Here is a 20,570-nt window from a genome sequence, read left to right as displayed (position 1 = left end):
TAGTATTTAAAATATTGCAATATACAGATTATAATAAAGTACGAGTATATAATATGTACATAACATTGTGTGTTTATATTTTTTCGATAACTGAATATGCTGCAGGTAATGCCGACATGCAACGAAGTGTTCAACGCTTGTTTTTGGATAGGACACTCTTATAATTGTTGCGACTTGTTCAGCTTACAGAGATCTGAGGAGGGTTTTTGCTATTCATTCAACTCACTGACTTCTGTTAAAAAATCGGATTGGTAATGAATTCTTTCGTCGAGCATATTATTTTAAACAAAAATCGATAAAATATATTAATTATCCGGCGAATACTGGATACGTATTTTCAGTCCCATGTTCAGCACCCTGGAGACTGAAAAGGATACGACTTATACTAACTCTACGAATTGGGAATGTGTACTGAGGCGGAACACAGCAGCCGGTTCCACTTCGGGATTGCAAATTTTTTTCAAGAAATTCGATGAATCAGAACGCTTGATAAACGCTTCTATAATTACTGGTCAACCAGCTGTCAGAGTGCGTAAAAAACGACTAAATTATGTTACTCGGTTATTACCTATGTATGTGTATATAATTACTCGATGATTGATAACGAATGGTTATACAGAGTAATATTATTTTTAAGACGGACGTGGATAAATATTATTTCATATAAGTACACGATCGTAGAAATCGTTTGACTTATATTTTTTGCAGGTTCAAGTGTTTTATGTGAACGAGTATCCAGAATCCGGTATGGGCAGCATTGTCACGGCAAAGAAAGGGACTAAACTGAGTATTATGGTAAAACCATTTGTCACTATAAGCACGGATAGAATCAAACATCTCCCCGTGGCAGAGCGGTTTTGTTATTTTCCTGATGAACAACATTTGAGTGTGTCGAGGTCGTACACTCAAAAGTCATGTCTCATAGAATGTCGTTTAAATTATTTACACAAAAAATGCGATTGTCGACCATATTACTTCAACATGCTCGGTAAGCGAAATGAGAAAAAAACAATTTCATATGATTGCTTAGTATTTTTGAAACCAACCCAATCCAAATCATTATTCACCTAAAACGTTTGTAATATTTATTATAATAGTACCTATATTACAAAGTAAATAGTTGGATAAATGTGTTTTAGATACTAAAGTTTTAATTTTATATTTGAGTACTGATTTCTATAAAAAAAATAAACGTAGGATGTAACTAGATATTTGTCCTCTACAAGGAAAATTTAAAAATCATAGAAATGTTTTTGGATGCAGTGGAAAAATGTATACCTAATGGAATTGTGCTACATTTTATTTATTTTTTATTAACTTTCGTTTTTTTGATTCAAATCGTTACGCAAAATCGGTTAGAAAAAAAGTTGTATTTAGGCCATAAATATACATAATATCATATCTATGTTAAATCTGAAATATACATTTATGTACATTTTTTAAGAATGATTCGTCTGTTGAATAAAATCCATTTAAATTTAAAAAAAAAATCATATTTAATATGAAAAAAAACTTGCCTAGACAAATTTTGGTACCAATATATAAAGAGTTAACCAAGTACCTACGTATTAAATTATAATTTATAATGTGTAGAAATATGTATTAAATCATAATTTTAAAGTAAAAAGAACTAAGTCAAAAAAATCAGCATCAAGTATGTCTAGTATAAATATAAATAATTTGAAAATTGATAAATATTTTAAATTATTTATTATAATCAGTTGATGCGTAGGTATATATTATTTTTAAGATTTTATATATTTTAATTATTATTGAAATATAACATGTAAAGGTAGGTACTTACTTTTAATGATTAGATAATCGTATACCGATATGCAACTCGACACAGCTTCTATGCATCGCACAGCACAACAGTGAGTTACGATTCTACAGTCCACCGATAGGCAACATAAGAGGTTTTCTGCTGACGGAGATGAAGTCACCTCTCAACTGTTCCCAGTGCTTGCCCACGTGCCACGAAAGTGTGTTTGATCTGGATATGGATTATTCGTTGGATTCGCTGCCACTGACGAGGAGAAGTTATGGATCTGTGGACATATTCTATAGGAATGAGGGAGCAGTGAAGTATGAGAGGGACGTTACCTTCGGCTGGATCGACTTGTTGGGTATTATTTAATTCATCGAAATCAAAATGGGTGGGTGTTATGGGTATGCGTGGATGAAATGAAGAGCTTACGATTTGTAATGGAATAAAAAAAAAAAAAAAATACACTAAAAAATATAGTGATCGATATGGGTAATAATATAGGTATTACAAAATCTCTGTTTATTGGTTCCTATTACCTACAACACTTACCTTCCAATTAGTGGCACCATTCGAGTTTTTGTGTAGACATCTCAACATATTTTAAGCAAGCCAATTTTTTTTCTTATTCCAAGTTAACCAGGTTAATGTCCAAATTAATATTAAGATTCCAACAACTATTATTACTGATTAGTGATTACATTATCATAGGTACCTAATTTATTAATTGTCATGCGTTTATAATTTCTTACTATTCAATACTTATTTAAACTATTAAACTAGTAACTGTAGCAATAACCGGGATTGAATAATCTTTATGTACAATAGAACCTTGTTTATCCAAACTAATTAGGACCGCACCTAGTTCGAATACGTAAAAGTTTTTATACAATTTAACTTTTTTAAATCAAAAATTATACATTATATATTAGATATTTACTATTATTATTATTATAATATTAGAATTACATTAAGTACTTTAAAATATAAAACCAATAAGTACAAAGGAACAAAAGTTTTTAATATTTTTTCGACAAGATGATAATAAAGCAATACGATTAAAAAGGATATTAAGTAGGTATAACAGAGTTTCTGATAATTTAGGTTCTACTGTATTTAATAATATACATTATTGCAGTTATCATATTGTTTTTTTTTTTTTTTTTTAATGGAAATCAATACATATTGTTTTATTAGATTCATTGAATAATAATTTAATACTTTTTTTATAATCATTTAGTGTCGTTTGGTGGCATTGCTGGTCTGTTTTTGGGATTTAGTTTGCTGACAATCATTGAGTTCGTGTACTGGGGCATTAAGTTCCTCATATATCAATACAATAAGCCTTTTTCATCAACAAATAAAATAACACCTACATATTAATAATAGCACATTTATTAAATGATGAAACAGTATGTTATAAAAATATATAATATATTATAATTATTTAATGACAACTCACATGCTGTAACAATTTAATATAAAACATTGGTATAACAATAATATAATATTTATAGATTAGAAATTAAATTTAAATATAATATAACTAACACTTTATGTTTTAAAAAAATATTATTTTGTGAAATATAACATATTGAATAATTGTTTTGAATTAGAGTATAGCTTGTTATATTTTAACAATAATTTAAAATGCAACACATTATAATATTATATACCTAGCAGTCTATTTATTTAATATTGGCTACATAAAAATTTACTGTATCAAAAATATGTTTCATTAAATAAAGTCAATATAATATTCTATACTTTGTTGTGTATATAAAATTAACAACAACTTATGAAAACTAATAGAAGTAAAAATAAACTTTTTAAATATATGTATGTCAACTAGAAAAATATAATCTCATGTTATATAGTCTAAAAAATAATTAGTAATTATCACAAGATGTAAATAAATGTATAGTATATATACACATCTTATGGTAAAAAAATAATTTGATTAAAAACATATTGTATAAATCACAGGCACCTAATTGATAAACATTATACTTAGGTATAAGTAATGAGTAATGGCAATAAAAAATATAAACTTAATATAAATACAGATCATGCATCTTACTGGCATAAGTTGTATTATAAAATAAAAATACCCATAATGTTTAATTTTGTGAATTATAAAAATAAAATGTTCAGTTTTCACTAATACTTATGTCAATTGTTCGGTACAACAGAGTATCTTTCAACAAGCAGTAAGTTGCAGTCATCACAAACACGAACAGGTTTAGCAGAAGATGGCAACATCATTGTATTGTCTGAACACATTGCGCAAAATATTCCACCACAGTTTCTACAGTGATGCTATTTTTGTAACATAAAAACCATACATACATGTATAATAATTAAGTATTAAGCATTTAAGGTCGATTCACATTTATGGTACAGTTATGATCGGTCAATGGGTTAAATATATTTATGTATAATATAAATATAGATATGTTTTACTCATAGAGGGACTGTAACCGTATAGTTAGTGTGAATTGACCTTTAAAATATTTAAAAAAATATTATTCAATAAGTATTGTCGTACTTTTCTTCTTGTTAGGCTAAATTCTTTTTCACATTTTTTGCAATTGGCCACCTCATTATCACGTTCCCAGTGTGCTTGCGCTGATGTACTGTTAGCAGCTTCTTCTAGTTCATTGGATTTTAATATCTCCTTTTTCAATTGATCAGCTATTTCTTCAAGTGCTCGTTCTTGCTCTCGATACTTCTCTTTCAATTTGTGATGTTCCTCTTGTAATTGAACATATTCCTATGCATGTTAAAATAAATTTAAGTAAACAAAATTGCAGACAGTTAGAAAACCAAGGTAATAATTTACATTTGACATTGCTTTAAGTTGTACAATTTCTTCGTCAAGACGAGTTGTTTGATTCCCTGCTTTGGATAACTGTTCTTCAAGAGCAGACTTAGACTGTTGTTCTTTAACCAAATCCTCTTTTAATTTCTGAATAGTTATTGTCTGTCCAGCAATTTGATCGTGGTATCTAAGTACCGAATCAGATATTTTTTTCTTCTCCTCTTCATTTTTTTTCGATCTACAATTATCAAGGAAATAAAAAATGTGGAAAGGAAATACATGTTATGCAAATAAAAAATTAATAAATAAAAAAAAATGTTGCGAGCACTATTTAAATAATGAAAAAAATTTTAAAATTATAAAAAATCCAATAATTCCATCATTCTGACTACATTATTGTTGTCCATAGAGTATGTTTTTGAGAGGTATTTTAGTAAAACTGACAAATTTCTCATTTGTACCAACAAACAGTCAATGGGACAATTTCATAATAAATAAAATAAATTTAATAATACTATAATAGAGATAATTACACATTAGTCAAATGCTAGATTTAACTTGACTTTTTTTTTACTAACTAACGTTTCTAAAAGAAAAAAAAAACTAACTTCAAAATGAGTCATCATTAGCAAAACATGGGAAAAATATTTTGAAGAGTAAATTGAGTAATACATGGAAAGGAACAAGGAAGAAACGTTAGTACCTCATCAAACAGCGATTAACAACGGACACGGAACCTTTAGAATCAAGCCAGCAAAGTCCAAAATTGATGGTCTATCTTAAGCATCTATTGATCGATTTTATAAGAACTAATCAGTTAAATAATAAAAAAAATAAAGAGATGATTTTAATTAGGATAGTTTTAGAAAAAAATTATTAATTTTAAGAACAGTAAGTTATACTTTAAAAAGTAATAGGGAATTATAATATATGGTAATGTTATCAAAAACTTTCCAACCATTTATGTTACAGTTTTTAATGTCGATTTTGACATAAAATACTTTTCAAAAACATATCCTGTGTGAATAAAAAAATAAATAAATTACAAGAGAATATCTTTAAATAAAATAATAAAAATTAATAATCAATTTTTTTATTAGGACAATATTTCTGGGATAATATTGAAAATTGCATAAGTTTTAAATAAGTAGTTTATTCAATATAAGTCACTTCATACTATATTTTATTTCAATATTATAAAATAATTATAATGGTATAAAGAAAAATAAAGACTTAAAGTACTAATACAAAGTTTGGTTTACATTAGTCATCATGTAGGAATATAAGAGTGTATAGACTAATGTTTAAATGTTAATATTTCATAAACTAAATTACATTTATACTCTAAAACAGAATAATTATAAATACAAATGTTGATAATATAAAAGATGAATAGTTTAGAATCGCTACCTGTTCACTAATAGTCTGTGGCTCGCATCATTTTTTTTTATTTATAGTCCATACGTAAACAAATTTATGCACCCAAATACAATTTTAGTGTAAAATATAATTATTAGACATTTTGAATGGTAAAATTTTTCAATAAATTATATAATCAAAATGCCATGAAAAAATTATGCAAAAATTCAAACAAATAGATATTGCATTTAGATGCATTGACTTTTCAAAGATAAAATAATATAAATTAATAAATACATACACCTCTTCAGTTTTTTTCAAAGCCTCGGTTAATGTTACATTTTTTGATTCCAGTTTAGAAACAAACTCTGACTTGTGCTTAAGCGAACTCTCACTCTCCTGTAATTAAACCTTTAACTAGTTTGTATAGATAAAGAATATGAAGAAAATTAACCTAATTTCTATAATTTACTCTAAAATTTGGCATTTTAACTATGAGAATATATTTTTATTTTATTTAAATATTATTAGTTTGTTCGGGATCAGTTAATGGTTCGGGACTTGGTGCATTCTCTTTCAAAACCGGAGTATATGACTGCCGATGAAGTGATCTGTCTGGTCGAGAAGCCAACCTAGTATCCGAATTGGAATTCCTCATGCCAGCGTTGTTTCTCAATCTTAATTGTTGTGCGTCGTGGAACTGTAAATTGCTCAGCAAACAACCAATTTGTTCAGTTTTTTTTTGTAGTCGGCTCACCATTTCAGCTTTTTTTGTTAAGTCTTCTTCACATTCCTGATCATTTACCGACCCAATATTGTAGATCACATTTTATAACATTTTAAATAACCAAGTCATCAACCATAATTAAATACCAATAATCAACAAAAAAGTTAATAATATATATTAATTTAGTCGTGGGTCTCACCTGTAACTTTTTATACATTTCCAAATTAATCATTTTGATGTCATCTAATTGTTTTCGTAGAGAAACTATATTTTCTTGTTTTTCTCGACTTTCTTTTTCTAAAAGTTTCATTGCAACCTCCATTTCAGCTTTAAGGCTCATCTAATTACAAGAAAACAATAATCTTCTCAATTTTTGTTTATTTCGTTAGCAACAATATATACTTGTAAATGAAGTTCCTTTTCAGCTTCAATTCTTTGTTTCTTTTCATTTTCTGCAAATTGCTTAAGTGTATCCATGTCTCCAGTCGGAACATCAATAGTCAAAGGTTCAGCCTGTAATATTTATAATATAGGTAACTATCAATATTAAACAATATCTTTTTCAGAAATACTAGATTAAAATTAATGTTATTTTATTCTTATAGTTATTTAAAGTTTAAAATTCTATATCTACATTTTTAGAATCATTTTGTTTGATCAACTGATTTTTGATTAATTGGTTTTCTTCTTTCAACATTGCATAACTGTTATTAGCCATGTCAAGTTCTTCTTTAATTAAAGTATTTGATGTTGTAAGCGTTTCTACTTTGGACTCTAAATTTGCCACTGTTGCCCTAAAAACCATTAAAATGGTTATCTAACAAAATAAAATTGTATATAAAACATACTTAAGGTGGCAATTAAGTTCTTCTATATAATTTTTTTGATCAAGTACTACATTTATATTTTCTGACTCAAGACCTAAAGGACTATCAGGACAACTGACAGTGCCTTGTACATGATGATTAGGGTGATGACTTGAGCGCAGATATAATGAGAAATCAATTACACCTTGTTGTGAATCTAAATCTTCTTCCTAATAACATTTTATAAAATTATAAACATAATAACAACAAATTGCTAAATTTTTTATATTTTGTGAATTCTTGCCTTAATACATAAATTGCAGTCAATAACATTAAGGCCAACCATAAGGCCAACAATAACAATAGCTTCGTCACTCATCATTAAAGCATCTGGTTCAAAATAATCTACTAATTCTTCATCACGATTGTCCACTAAAATTTTTAAATAATCAGCCAACTTTTTTTGCATTAAGGCTACTCTTAACCAAGCTCTTGCTCTACCCATGTGAGTTCTGAAAAAAATATTAATTTAAAAAAGTTCTCAAGTTAAAATAATTTAAATTTACTTGACAGTAGGTAAATCTCGAATGCTATTTGTTAATTCTTGTGCATCTGGTGTTAACTTTTCAACGGTTTGCAATATATCCCATAATTCTTTTTTGGGGCCCAAAAGCCCTTTTTTAGGACGTAACCCATGTCTTAACACATGTTCCAAGACAATAAAAAAGTGTTGTAAAGGTGCATGATCTGAATCAAGCATACGTCCATTTTTCAGTGAATTTTCAATTAGTTCTTTAACAATCAGCTTGGATATGTTTACCAGGTTACGTCTCTCGATCAACACAGGGTCACGATCTAAATTCAACAATATGATTGTATTATTATAGTATAAAATGGTATTCTAATAAAAAAAATTTATTTTTAAGTAACTGAATACCTAATAAGAATGGTAAGTCTGGAGAAATAAGACATTGTGATGTAAAAATATCAGATAATGGATCATCAGTTATTTCACGTAAACATAACCATTCGCCCTCAACTGACACCCGGAAATTACATAAGTACAAATCTTGAGAGCTTGGATCCAAGTTTTGCATCCATTTATTTAACAACATCGTTCTTGTTTTTAAATAAAACAAAACAAATCTTAGGTAAAAGATAAATAAGGTTCATGTGTACCAGCATTGTGTTTAAAATCAAAATCAAATTTAATAAAATAATTATATTATATTAACAAAATAACAGAAATAATAACATGCAAACACAATTTCAGGAACTATAACCCTAATGCAAAACAACACGACAAAAAATTAAATAACAAAAAGAAAACGTATGAAGTATGCATAATAAATAATATTATTGTTATGTAGTATTTATTTGTTCAATGTAAACATTAAATAACATATTCAATTTTATAATAAATATCTAATAAATAATAGTTAATAAAATAACATTAAAGAAGATAATAAAAAGCATAAATAACAATAGCCTAGAATCTAAAACATAATTTCTCATACAGTTAAAATGTAATGTAACATTATGAATACAATAGGTAAGTTATTAAATAATTATAATATTGGACTGATGATCATATACTTAAATTAAAACTGTAGCATCAGCCATTTCTAGGGGGAAGTGGAGGAGGCATTCTTTGTCTTGGGGGTAATGGTGGTAAAGGAACATTTGAGGGTGGTGGATAGTTCGGCATTCCATCAGAATTTGGACTCTGATCGGATCTTGCAGGTAATGGAGGTCTCATTGGTGCAGGTCTCACCTTGTCCGTCCACAAGGGCACAATGTTGTTTGTGATAGTTTCAATCTCATTTTTAATAGCTAATGCCCAATTATTATCTTTAGCAGTTAAAATTAAAGTATATTCGTAGATTGATATTTGTTTTATTTTTAAAGCATTAGCTGCAAAACGACCATTTTCATAAGTTATTTCAGCATGATCTGTGAAATATCTGGCGTTTAAAATTTTACCAAAAGAACCCAAACCTTGAAGCATTATACTTTTAAAAGATTCATCATTCAAAGGAAAGTCAGCATTTTCAATATGAACTAAAATAACTCCATCAATTGGTCCATATTCGTTCCATATTACATTCAATTCTTTTTCCCTTTGGGCTGGATCAACACACAGAATTTCAATTTCATACGCAGCTGTTACAGGCCTGTGATCACTCTCTTTGATTTCAGCACGTCCGTAGAATACTTGCTTACCATGTGGCCATTCATTACTTTCATTACAATACCAAAGTACTCGATCAGTCCAAGCTGGTGTACGGCATTTATCACTTGAGTCATATTCATCTGATAGTATGTCATATTTGTAAGTTGGAGGAAATGTTATAGGAGCTTCAAAGAAATTTTCAAAAACTTTTTTATCCCTGCATTGAGCCAATAGTTGATCATACTTTAAAACTTCTTCCAAGTCTCCATCTAGAACATGATTTATGAGATCTAAACGATCCATATCAACCCGATAATTAAAATCTCCACACCAGTATACATAATCATTCGATTGAATTGGAATTTTCAATTTTCTTGCTATTTCATTGTAGTCTGCATTACGATCAGCAACTTGTGATTGCCCGGCAGCAAAGTGAGAGCATATAAAACAAATATTTGTAGCATCTAAAGTGAATCTCACCGTTACAGCTCCTTTATTACCAGTTGTTCCTCCCATTCCTGTCTTAACAAAATCTGTAGTAACATCTTTAATATAAGGTAATAGTTCTGGTTTTACAAATATAAACAGACATACACCAACCAGTTGTGTACTAGTAAGTAAAACATAATCCCTTTTAGAAGACAAAATGTTTTTAAGACTTTTATTCCAAGAGTCTGCATTGTTGGAACTAGCAGCCATAATATTACTAGCATTTAAGTCAACGATTTCTTCAAATCCAATTGCATAAATATCAGGAAGATTATTATTATCATTTATGAAGAACTTTTTTGATGGATCAAATAAGGAGACTTTATAGGGATCCAAAAGCCACTTGGATAATGATTCCAAGTTACTTGAATCAAAGTTCAAAAAATGTTTACCTCCATTTACATTGTATGTAGCAACCGAAATTCTTAAATTACTTTTATAAGTATAAGATTTATATTTTTTGCACATCTCTTCTACCAAATCTGGATGGCATTGCCAAGTGTTATAAGGAAGTAATGCTTTAGCTTTTGGCAACAACTCATTGTTAAAGGCATTTCCAGATAACAATATATCAAATCCTTCTTGTTTACTAGAATCTAAAAGATTATTTTGAATAGTTCTGGCTGCAGATCGAGCTCCATCTAATAATTTAGATCCACCTTGTATTGCACCAGTACCAGCGTATATTCTACTTATCTCATTGCCATTATTCACCCAAAGTTGTTGAAAAACTTCTTCAAATCTTGATATAATTTGATCAGTTTCATTTTGACAAAGAAATTCCAATTGTTTGGCCAATATATCCAAAGCAAAAAACTTTTGAATACAATTTGTACGATCAAGACAATCGGTACAGTTTATTCTCATGGTACCGGTTTGATGCTTTACAACAGAGTTACCTTTTGCATAAAACAAACCAAATGACTCTAAATATGGATTAACCGAGTTCTTCAATTTTTGTAGACTCTTTTCACCATTACTTTTAACCTCTTGATGATAATCAAATGCAACAAATGGTATGAAAGAAAATGCTGAGGTGGAATGTTTTTGTTCAAATGCATAGCTCAAGGCAGATTCATTTTCTTTACTGTTCGGATTTGCTCCACCTAACAAATTAATGAAAATAATATTACCATAACAATCTGTTAAAGACTTAACATGTTTCTCATAAACGTCCGCTGAAGATTCTATGCTTCTCGAAAGTTTTACTTTATGTGCTCCAACATTCATTCCTGGTTGTTCCCAAAATAGCGGTACACTTCCTCTTATTTGTACAAAAGAAGTTACCTCATCATCCAAGTAGATAACTTGTTCGGTTTCAACAAAATTTGCAACATAGCCATCATCGTTACAACCTCGGACATTGAACCTAGTTCCAGCTCTTCTACAACTTAATCTTGATATAATAGCAATTCTGGCTTGCTTGTGTCTTGCATAAACAGTTTTTATCTCGATACTGCCACAAACAATTTTCATTAACCATTGAGAGGTATTAATTCCAAAGTGAATAAAATATACATGCAAATTGCGATTCCAAAAGAATCGGTTATCTGGAACACAGTTATTCCATTGTCTCTGGGCACAAAGCGTTAAATCAAAACGAACATCTTGTGACACATACCTTGAAAAATAAAAACTACCGCTGTTTAAAAGCTTCCGTACTTCAGATGCATAGTCATCGCTCTGTTGCTTACGCAATGAAACAAAAGTGGTCTGCGTGATTTTAAATATTTCTGCATCAGATATCTTGCCAACTGATTGGCAGCCAGTCACCAACACCAAAAACAGTGCTACTTTATTCTCGATGTTAACATTCAAAACGCCAAGGCATCCGTAGGCATCTACTATTTTCACACATTGTCGTTTGAATGTGTCAAACTCACTGATCGTGGCCGTGCAAAGAGTGTTGTTTTCAAACAACAACACTTCAGCTTGCATACGATTTTCCAGAACAACGCATTGACTGTGGTTGGACGGCTTTTCGTATGCTCTGTAAATTTTGCCAATGATTGATGGTGTCTGTTTGGCGGACATTGTTCTGAGCCTCCTCCCCCGACTTATATAGTTTACTCAAACATACATGGGTGGTAAGTAGGTATCTCGGTTTCAGACTAAAATCAAAAAAACAAAAAAATATAAAAAAAAAAGCAAAAACAAAAAAACTGACTAGTGATGATACAATGCAATAATATTATGGTGGTCGTATAACAATATGGAAAATAATAAAGCGATGTCACGGATTATTGATCACTAGTTATACATTATTATGGACAAGCATAAAAAACGGAAACAAAAAAAAAATAAAACACAATATTATAAAGCCACCACAATAGCTGGTTCACATTTATTGAAATATTGACTTGACGAACTTACAGGACTTGACTCGAGAATTTGTTTTTTAACACGGCGTACGACGAGAACGCCTCTCGATACGTACACAACACCGTCCCACTAGGTGTCAGTGAAAAGTATTGATTTCTTGTTCGGTCGCTGAGGGCTGCCTGCAGCCTGCAACTCAGTAGTTCAGTACTCGGTGGTCACGTTAATGTTAATAGAAAAATAATACATTCCGCGCCACCGCGGCGAACGCACTAAACTACGATAGTATGGACGTTTGTTCTGATTGTACTGATTGTAGACATTATTCACTAGATTGTGCCTTGACGCCTTGTGATGAGTATTATAGTACCTTACTGTAGTTGTTGTACGCAACATCGATTCCGCGGGCACTCGCTATCGGGACGAAATCGAAATTGGTTACGATTGTGACTCGCGAAAAAAATCAACGGCGACCACAGCAAACAATAAAAATAAAGTTATAAAATCGAAAAAAAGTTAAAAATAATAATAATACAATGTTATTATTATGCTAACAGTCGACGTAGTTCGTAATTCGTGAATGATAATTATCGTAGTGACAAATCACAAATGACTACCTATCATGGGCCATGGCATAATATTCTAAATTAACAACGATTTGTCGAACGATCGAAAAATCGATCAGAAAAAAAAAAGTAACACAATCGATTTTTTACGGTTTTGCTCAGCACTTTTGCGAATTGCACAGCCGACAGCCGTACTCCATAGTCCATAGCGCGACGACGTAGTGAAAACAAAACATAACACACGTCATACACTGAAAACCTACTGAAATCCTGAATTGGCAATTATGATTTGTATTTTGTGCATTGATTTTTTCCGTTGCGACCTGTGTGACAATGTGTATGCATGCGTGTGTAGAGTGTGGGTGTGACTCGTCATCAATGGTTTTTTTAACACTTTAACATTTACCACAATGTGTTATTTCACTATATTTACGATTACACATTTTTCAAAAATAGTACAGACTACAGATAGATACATTTATTATCTATCTGCTGCAGTTCTGAAAGGGTAGGTTTACAATTCCCTTATAGGGAAGGAGAAGAGATGATTAAGATTCATAAAATTAGCTAATCCTACGTAATATTTAATATATAAATTGAATATTTTGAACTGACGTCGAATGTCGACCTGAGATCTGACGCTTTTAGAACAGAAAACAATTTCATATCTCAAACCAAATTTCAATTGGGATTCTTCTGTCTTTAATGACGTTCCGTCATCAGCACTTAATTTATATTCAAAGAAAAATAACAGCTAATGTATCTCTAATCTCTCATCAACGTAGTTCAGGAACTTCTGACGGTTTGGCCTTACCCATTTTAACTCACTTGATTTTTTCATAAACCATAGTCTATATTATAATCGATAGGGCCCCCTAGATAAAATCAAAAACTCGGCAGAATTATTAACCATCCTGGAGGGATGAGGGGAATCATCAAGTTTTACTATTTTATAGCTGCCACCAACACAAAATGATTCTAGAATTCTAGAATAGTCATTCTAGATAAGTCATAAAAAAATGTTGTCAACCGGTTTTTTTTATAACATCTTTGCATAATCTAGATTAATTTTGTGTTGGTGTTAGACCCACTGAAATTGATTGATTTCCTTCCCCCACCTAGAACCGGTCATCACTCTTCCGGTTTTTTTAATGTATTCAGAGGGCGTAATTATCTATGGACTGCATTATAATAAGATTATTTTAATTAATAAATCTTAGCTTAGGCCCAAGGCTTCTTATTTTCGGGATCCGGCAGTAAACGATCAACGGTTTGCTGTTTACGGAAGGTCATCGTTTATCTCGGGAAGTAGTGCAATAACAAGATATGTCTAAATTTACAATTATTCAGGAGACACATTTAAAGCATTTATATTATATATTAGAAACATTTTAAAATGTTGAAGTATTTGATATAAGTTGTTATATATTTCACATGATTACATCAATAGCAAATTTTATTTATTTGATATTTTAATAAATTAAATACAATAATTATCACACCATAAATATTGAGTTTTTGAGGTGCAACAACATAAAACGCTAAAAATACATCTGGTTATTGGCGTTATTTCACCGAAAATAATGAATAAAAAAGGTTTTTGGTGTTTAATGAATATTTTCGATTAATTAATTGATTGGACGTATCTCGTGGTTATTACTTATTGCACTGGTGCCTTCAATTCTAGCTCCCAAGCGACGTTACAGAATTTTTTTTTCTCAAAATTTTGATATACTTTCAAAAAAAGTTGCCCAAATTTAATTTGGAAGCTATGGTAAAAAAAATTCAAAATGCTCGATTTTTCAAAAACCTTGTTTTTGAGTTTAAGACTAAAAAATTAAAATTTTTTGTAAATGGATTTTGATGCTCAACATTTTGGTAAAATCAGAATTTACTTATCATATTTATTTTTTACGTTATTGTTTATAAACCGTGTAAACTTAATCATTAAGTTATTTTAAATATTTGCATATTGAAGTACTTCAAAATTAACTTTTTGTGATTTATTTTTTATATTGATCCGCGGAATAAACCTACGTGTAATATGTTTAAAATACAATAGAATAAACTAAACTCAGAAATATCACGAAATTATTAGATCCTCTGTTTAGAGTATTTTCTAAACAATATTTATTTGATTTTTTTACAAAAACGCCTACGTCCCTTGAGATTAACACGTATTTGAGGTCGGCACAACATAATAATCAAGTATCATGGATGAACGATGAACGATGAACTATACAGAGCGATCTTTTTTAATGCAAAACCTAAATAGTAAATACTTATTTTTTTATAAGATAACTTTTATAGAATTTTGGAAAATTTTAAAAAAAAACGTGATTTTAAATTTTTTACTCATTGCCTTTATTTATTTTTACCACTATGACTGTAGCCTATTGCTATAAAACCTAAACCAATTTTTATGAATTTACGTATTTGTTTATTTATAACCTGAAGCAAAATAATTTCCAACTATATTTGTACTTTAAATTTTAATACTATGTAAATTTATTTTATTGAATATTATAAATAATCGAAAAGTTTATGATTAATAATATGCGTTTGGATGTTTTAGATGACATTACCATCACTTATTTTCTATCTAAATTGTCTAACTAACTACTATCTTAACTATCTAAATTGTAAATAGTTATACATTAAAAAAAAAAAACAATTGTTTTAATGTTATGTTTGACATTTTTATACTAATATAAAAATACCGCTTTATTATTAAGTTAAAAATATAAGTTGTAGGGAAAATGCAAATGTTAGTAACATTTTTACCAATAAATTTAATATAACATAGAAAATTAAAACAACATAAAATATTAGAAATACGTGTATCTAAAAGTCTTTAAAAATGTATTACTTAGGAAATATTGAGTACTCAAGATTTCAGGAGAAGACTAGTGCAGGGTGCTATAAACCAATTATAAATTCATATATATGATGCAGGTCCTAATTACCACTCATGGCTCTTTTTTCAAATTAAATCATATTGTAATATAGAGCTTTTTTCTAATTTTAGTAAGTTTAAAAATATATATGACTAACTCACTAACTAATTAACTAACTACTAACTAATTTTGCGTCCTAGACAAAAAATAGCCAAACCTTCCTTGGAGTACTCTGTATATTTTAATACATTATATTATTATAATAATATGAACTATTGCTATAGTACATTGATGTATTACATATTTACATCATTATTATTGTCAAATATTGTAGGTACCTACTGACTACTGATAAGTGATAATTGATAGTGTAAACCACAGATATATAAAAATATAATATATATATATATAATATATAAAATATAATTTTTATATATCTGTTGTGTAAACTCCTCTTATAAAACACATATCAAAAAAGTGCTATGTAAATAAAAATATATTGTATACAATACCAGAATTTAACCTAACAATAATAAAATATACTAATATAGAAAAATCGATGAATTTAACTTTAAACACCAACTTACTTAAATGGTAAAAATTTGAACTCTGGTTTGAAAAAAAAAATCGTTATTTCAATATTTATTACAAACCTAAATAGGTACTATCAATTTATGTTGTTTTATGAATACTTCATACAGTTGTGGAAAATAAAAAATAAATAGCTGGCACTATGAATTAATAAGAATTTCAATATTACCTTGATTACTATTGATTTTCTACATAAATATCAATAAATTATATATTAGGTATGTTAAACAGATTACTTTAGTGTCAGGTTAATGTTAAGTCGATCATTGATGTTATATTTAATGATAATAATATGCAGACACATGTATGCCATTATTTGAAACTTTCATAAACCTATATATTAACATTTAACAGACAAATATAGTTTAAAGTTTTCTGATTTTTTCGTTACTATAATTTTATAAATTCAGTCTTAATCACACTTGTAGAGACACTTGCACTTGTTAACACATTCTAATATTATAATATACTTATTTCAGAAAATTAAAAAAAAAGTACTCCAAATTAATTATTTTCACTAATTTTTATACCTACAAGAACTAAGATCTTGAGAATTTTAAGTACAGTGGGCACTGAGCACTAAGACCTTAACACGTTGGCCACCAGACTTGATTTTAAAAATTATTTTTTTATTTACGATGAGTATCATCCGTGACTCTCAAAAAATATAAGTTTTCTCGGTTATTGAATTCTACATAACTTTAAGAAAACGAAATACCCGAGAGTCACCAGCAACTCACACGATACACACATAATGACGATTTGTGAGTCCCCCGTGACTCTCATGGTACATAACTAGAGATCGTCAAAATTATGTCTATTGTATCATGGTGTGAGACAACCGTGATACTCATGGTAGCCAATGTGTTAAAACTTAATAATACAAAATAGTTGAAAATACTGAAAAATATATATAATATATAAATGCAAATAAAAATGCCATAAAGCATTCATTGTAACTACTAAAATATAATTGTAATTCTTCCTACTTCATGTAATATATCTGTAAAAAAAAATCATTATCTTTGTAAATAATTATATGTATTTTATTTTTGTTATAAAACCAAAACAGGTGCTTTTTATAGGTACGATAAATAGATATTATGTGTTGTAATTTTAAATTAACGTAAAATTGAATCAAAATGTTTTTGCATTTTGCTTAAAATTATATAAAATAATTTGTATTAATTAATTAAGTATTAAAAAAGGTTATACAATGGTTGATTCATCTTGTATGTATTGTTTAGTATATTTTATATAAGTTATCCATGTTCAATTTAGAAATGAAGGTTTATTTTATATTTTAGATTCTGAGCAGAGAATGAATGTATTTAAAATGTGATTTTTTGAGTTTTTATAATTGTTTATGTAATTGTTTTTGTGTTTATTATGTGATAAAATTTGGTCTACCAACATTTTTTTAATTGCAGCATTAACTGGAATTTTACAAAATTGAACAATCAAATTTAAAAATATCTTTATGATTGTTTACGTATGTCTGTAAACGACTCGTAATTGGTGTTTTTACTTAAGGCATTTTAAAGTTACAAGTTAAAACTATATCAAAAATCTGTATGTTATCATCTTTGGTAATAATAACCGGAATAATTTTATCGATATGTGGCTGTGAGTGTGAAAATACGACAAAAAACAAATATGTACAATAAATAATCATATGAAAAATAAATCTACAAAATATATGCATTAAATATGCATTTAATAGGTAAAAACGTTGAAATATGCAAAATAAAATTATTGTTATTTCTTAAGAATGATCTAAACTGGGACAATTCTCATCTGATTTCAAAAAGCTTATTCCAATACATATATGAATTTGCATATAAATCTGGTCCCTAATAATAATATAATATAATTATAGTTATACCATTTGTTATTTTATGCTAAAAATCAAATGTTATTGAACAAATCAGCTGTTTTCATAGAAGATTGAGTTTTCTCGAGTACCTTTATAATTCTGAAAGATGCGAGGGAGTGTTGTATTGTAAGTACTTAATACAATGATTATTTGTTAGAAGTGCATATCTAAACAAGGGCTGTCCTGTTTTGGTAATCTTTTATAAAGAGAGTAGGTACATTGTAAATTATGGAAACTATACAATTTGTTTAAAATAAAAATCGTTGGTATTGTGATACCATTCTAATTGCCATTCTGAAATGCTTCACCTAAGCATTTTATAACTATAAATTGAGTTGTCTATGAAGTTTGATCTCTATTTCCCCAAATTTAATAGTTTATAGCACCTTCTTAAAATATATGCATTGAAAAAATTATAAGATCACAAGAAACAAAGTTTTGGCAGTTATCAAGATAGTAATATGACATTTTGGTTATTGTTAATGTAAATTTAAACAAAATGTTAATTGTCACATTGTTGGGACTACACGCCCTTTCTATTTGGCTTTTTTTACATGTTTTTGCATACTAATTAGGAATAAAATTAATTATGAATTTAAAAATATTTTTTTAACACATTAGTAAATAAATAAATAAAATTTGTCACACACAATAGATAAAATATTTAATTTAAGCTTAATAAAATTACACATTTTTAATAACACTCATCATATAATTTATGTTACTTAATTAAATTAAATAAAACTATCCACCATATTTTAAATTGTTCAATCATTTTTCCTAAGAGAAAAAAATAGTTAATTTTTTACATAAGAATTTCGAGAGTAAACCAAATGAAGAAGTACCTCTATCTAGAGCTTGTCAGCCAGAATAACAGTATCTTCTAATTATGAATTAATTGATTCTTCTATAATGAATAATTTATAGTATAATTTGTTAACAATTATATTATGTTACCTAGGTATAACAATTTTTAATCAATATAAAAAAACCAAGTTATTAAAATACTCTATTCCACAATAGAACATATTGGTTCTGCGCATAATTCTCAAGTCATTCTGCTGAAAAAGCCGATTCCCCTAAAACCAATACCTATCTGGGTCAGGCTATATCATGTTCTATGGTAGAATATTAGAACAGAATATGTTAATACTCATAAAATAGTCCAATTTACAACGTGTAAAAAATGTTTGCTTAGTTTATCCATTTTTACAAACATTTTTATGCCAGTATCAAGTCATCAATTCTTTTTACAGCTAAAACCCTATATGTTAATTTTAATTTCATTAACACTCATAACTACTTGCTGTGTTAACTTGTTTTAATTTTAACACCTGTGTATTCTTAATACAGTGTTCTAATGAGAAATATAACTATTGTATGTCTGCTTGAATTGATACAAATTACAATGAAAGGAATGGACTGCACTTTCCAGATATATCTTTAAAACTGTATTGTCTATACCGTGGTAATTTTAAAATACTTTTTAAATGTACATTTATATTTTATACTATACATAAATACACAATGTATTTTATTTGTGATTCTATATGTGCACGATAGACAGTGTTTTGTTTTAAGTTAAATTATTTTCAATTAGTTAGTTTATTAAAATTATTTATTTTCTATACATAATTAGAAAAATGAAGAATTGAGAGTACATACGGCTGTAGTATTGTTGAGAGACGAATGGTTTAGCCACAAAGAAATAAATGAAGAAATAATGGTAGATAACTGATAAACACTGATTAGATTTACATTATAATGAAATTGTATAAATGACTTACGTTTAGGAAATTTCCGTTCTGGTCTACCTTTTCTGGAAGATGAAAAAAATATGGGCCATCTGTCGATGGACGTTAACGATGGAGATCGAGAAGAGCTTTTCATGCCGCTATCAAACGAATCCGAACTTTCAATAACGGCAGGTAAACCTTCGGCACTTGAATTATTCATGGCTGTATTATTCGAATCACTTTTCTTTTTATTAATTAACAATTTATAACCGGAAGACACAAGACAATACTAGTTTAACACTATCGTAGTACCGTCAGTTATATTTTTTCTGATGATACAACCAAAATAGGTATAATAATTATAAACTTATGAACTTCTATTTAAACATTTAAAGTTATGAGTAATAACAATTAACAATTAATATAGTCTTTAGATAATTGATAT

General features: G+C 28.5%; 3 protein-coding genes across 7 annotated transcripts in view; 1 reads left to right on the top strand and 2 right to left on the bottom strand.

Moving 5' to 3' along the window:
* Nucleotides 1–3,529, top strand: part of LOC107169282 (sodium channel protein Nach-like) — a 4,512-nt gene extending 983 nt beyond the window's left edge. For 2 of the 3 annotated variants that reach the window (XM_015518972.2, XM_089229272.1), the window contains 5 exons: nt 106–251; nt 342–528; nt 709–988; nt 1,818–2,126; nt 3,006–3,529. In XM_015518972.2, coding sequence (XP_015374458.2) covers nt 106–251; nt 342–528; nt 709–988; nt 1,818–2,126; nt 3,006–3,148 — 1,065 coding nt within the window. In that variant the 3' untranslated portion in view covers nt 3,149–3,529. Of the gene's footprint in view, nt 1–105; nt 252–341; nt 529–708; nt 989–1,817; nt 2,157–3,005 lie in introns of all 3 variants that reach the window. The other variant, XM_089229273.1, reaches the window with a different exon arrangement.
* Nucleotides 3,492–20,570, bottom strand: LOC107169289 (synaptojanin). Of its 2 annotated transcripts, XM_015518982.2 has the most exons (12): nt 12,514–12,643; nt 8,416–8,597; nt 8,045–8,333; nt 7,783–7,990; nt 7,521–7,708; nt 7,307–7,466; nt 7,075–7,185; nt 6,872–7,012; nt 6,247–6,344; nt 4,608–4,824; nt 4,314–4,538; nt 3,492–4,084 (listed from the first exon to the last, which is right to left on the bottom strand). In XM_015518982.2, exons 2-12 carry the CDS (start codon nt 8,591–8,593, stop codon nt 3,938–3,940), a joined length of 1,962 nt encoding a protein of 653 aa, XP_015374468.1. In that variant the 5' UTR covers nt 8,594–8,597; nt 12,514–12,643; the 3' UTR covers nt 3,492–3,937. The 2 variants fall into 2 exon arrangements, with proteins under 2 accessions (XP_015374468.1, XP_015374471.1); XM_015518985.2 differs by lacking the exons at nt 8,416–8,597; nt 12,514–12,643 and adding an exon at nt 20,177–20,570.
* Nucleotides 8,835–20,318, bottom strand: Synj (synaptojanin). 2 transcript variants are annotated; one of them, XM_015518981.2, is made up of 2 exons: nt 20,177–20,318; nt 8,835–12,251 (listed from the first exon to the last, which is right to left on the bottom strand). In XM_015518981.2, the coding sequence occupies exon 2, from the start codon at nt 12,172–12,174 to the stop codon at nt 9,094–9,096; it is 3,081 nt and encodes a 1,026-aa protein (XP_015374467.2). In that variant the 5' UTR covers nt 12,175–12,251; nt 20,177–20,318; the 3' UTR covers nt 8,835–9,093. The 2 variants fall into 2 exon arrangements, with proteins under 2 accessions (XP_015374467.2, XP_015374466.2); XM_015518980.2 differs by lacking the exon at nt 20,177–20,318 and adding an exon at nt 12,514–12,655.

Source organism: Diuraphis noxia, unplaced genomic scaffold (genome assembly GCF_037042655.1).
Source record: "Diuraphis noxia isolate RWA-SAM2 unplaced genomic scaffold, SU_Dnox_SAM2 contig0005, whole genome shotgun sequence".
NCBI lineage: Eukaryota > Metazoa > Arthropoda > Insecta > Hemiptera > Aphididae > Diuraphis > Diuraphis noxia.
Note: the sequence above shows the minus strand (reverse complement) of the source record. Positions and strands in the feature narration are given on the sequence as shown.

Excerpts from the sequence above, each read along its gene's own strand:
- Synj (XM_015518981.2), bottom strand. The coding sequence starts at position 12,174 with ATGTCCGCCAAACAGACACCATCAATCATTGGCAAAATTTACAGAGCA.
- LOC107169289 (XM_015518982.2), bottom strand. The coding sequence starts at position 8,593 with ATGTTGTTAAATAAATGGATGCAAAACTTGGATCCAAGCTCTCAAGAT. Across the intron at positions 7,186-7,306 it reads AACAAAATGATTCTAAAAAT|GCTGAACCTTTGACTATTGA; the intron begins GTAGATATAGAA and ends TAAATATTACAG. Across the intron at positions 4,825-6,246 it reads TTGAAAAAAACTGAAGAGGT|ATCGAAAAAAAATGAAGAGG; the intron begins GTATGTATTTAT and ends TGATAATTGTAG.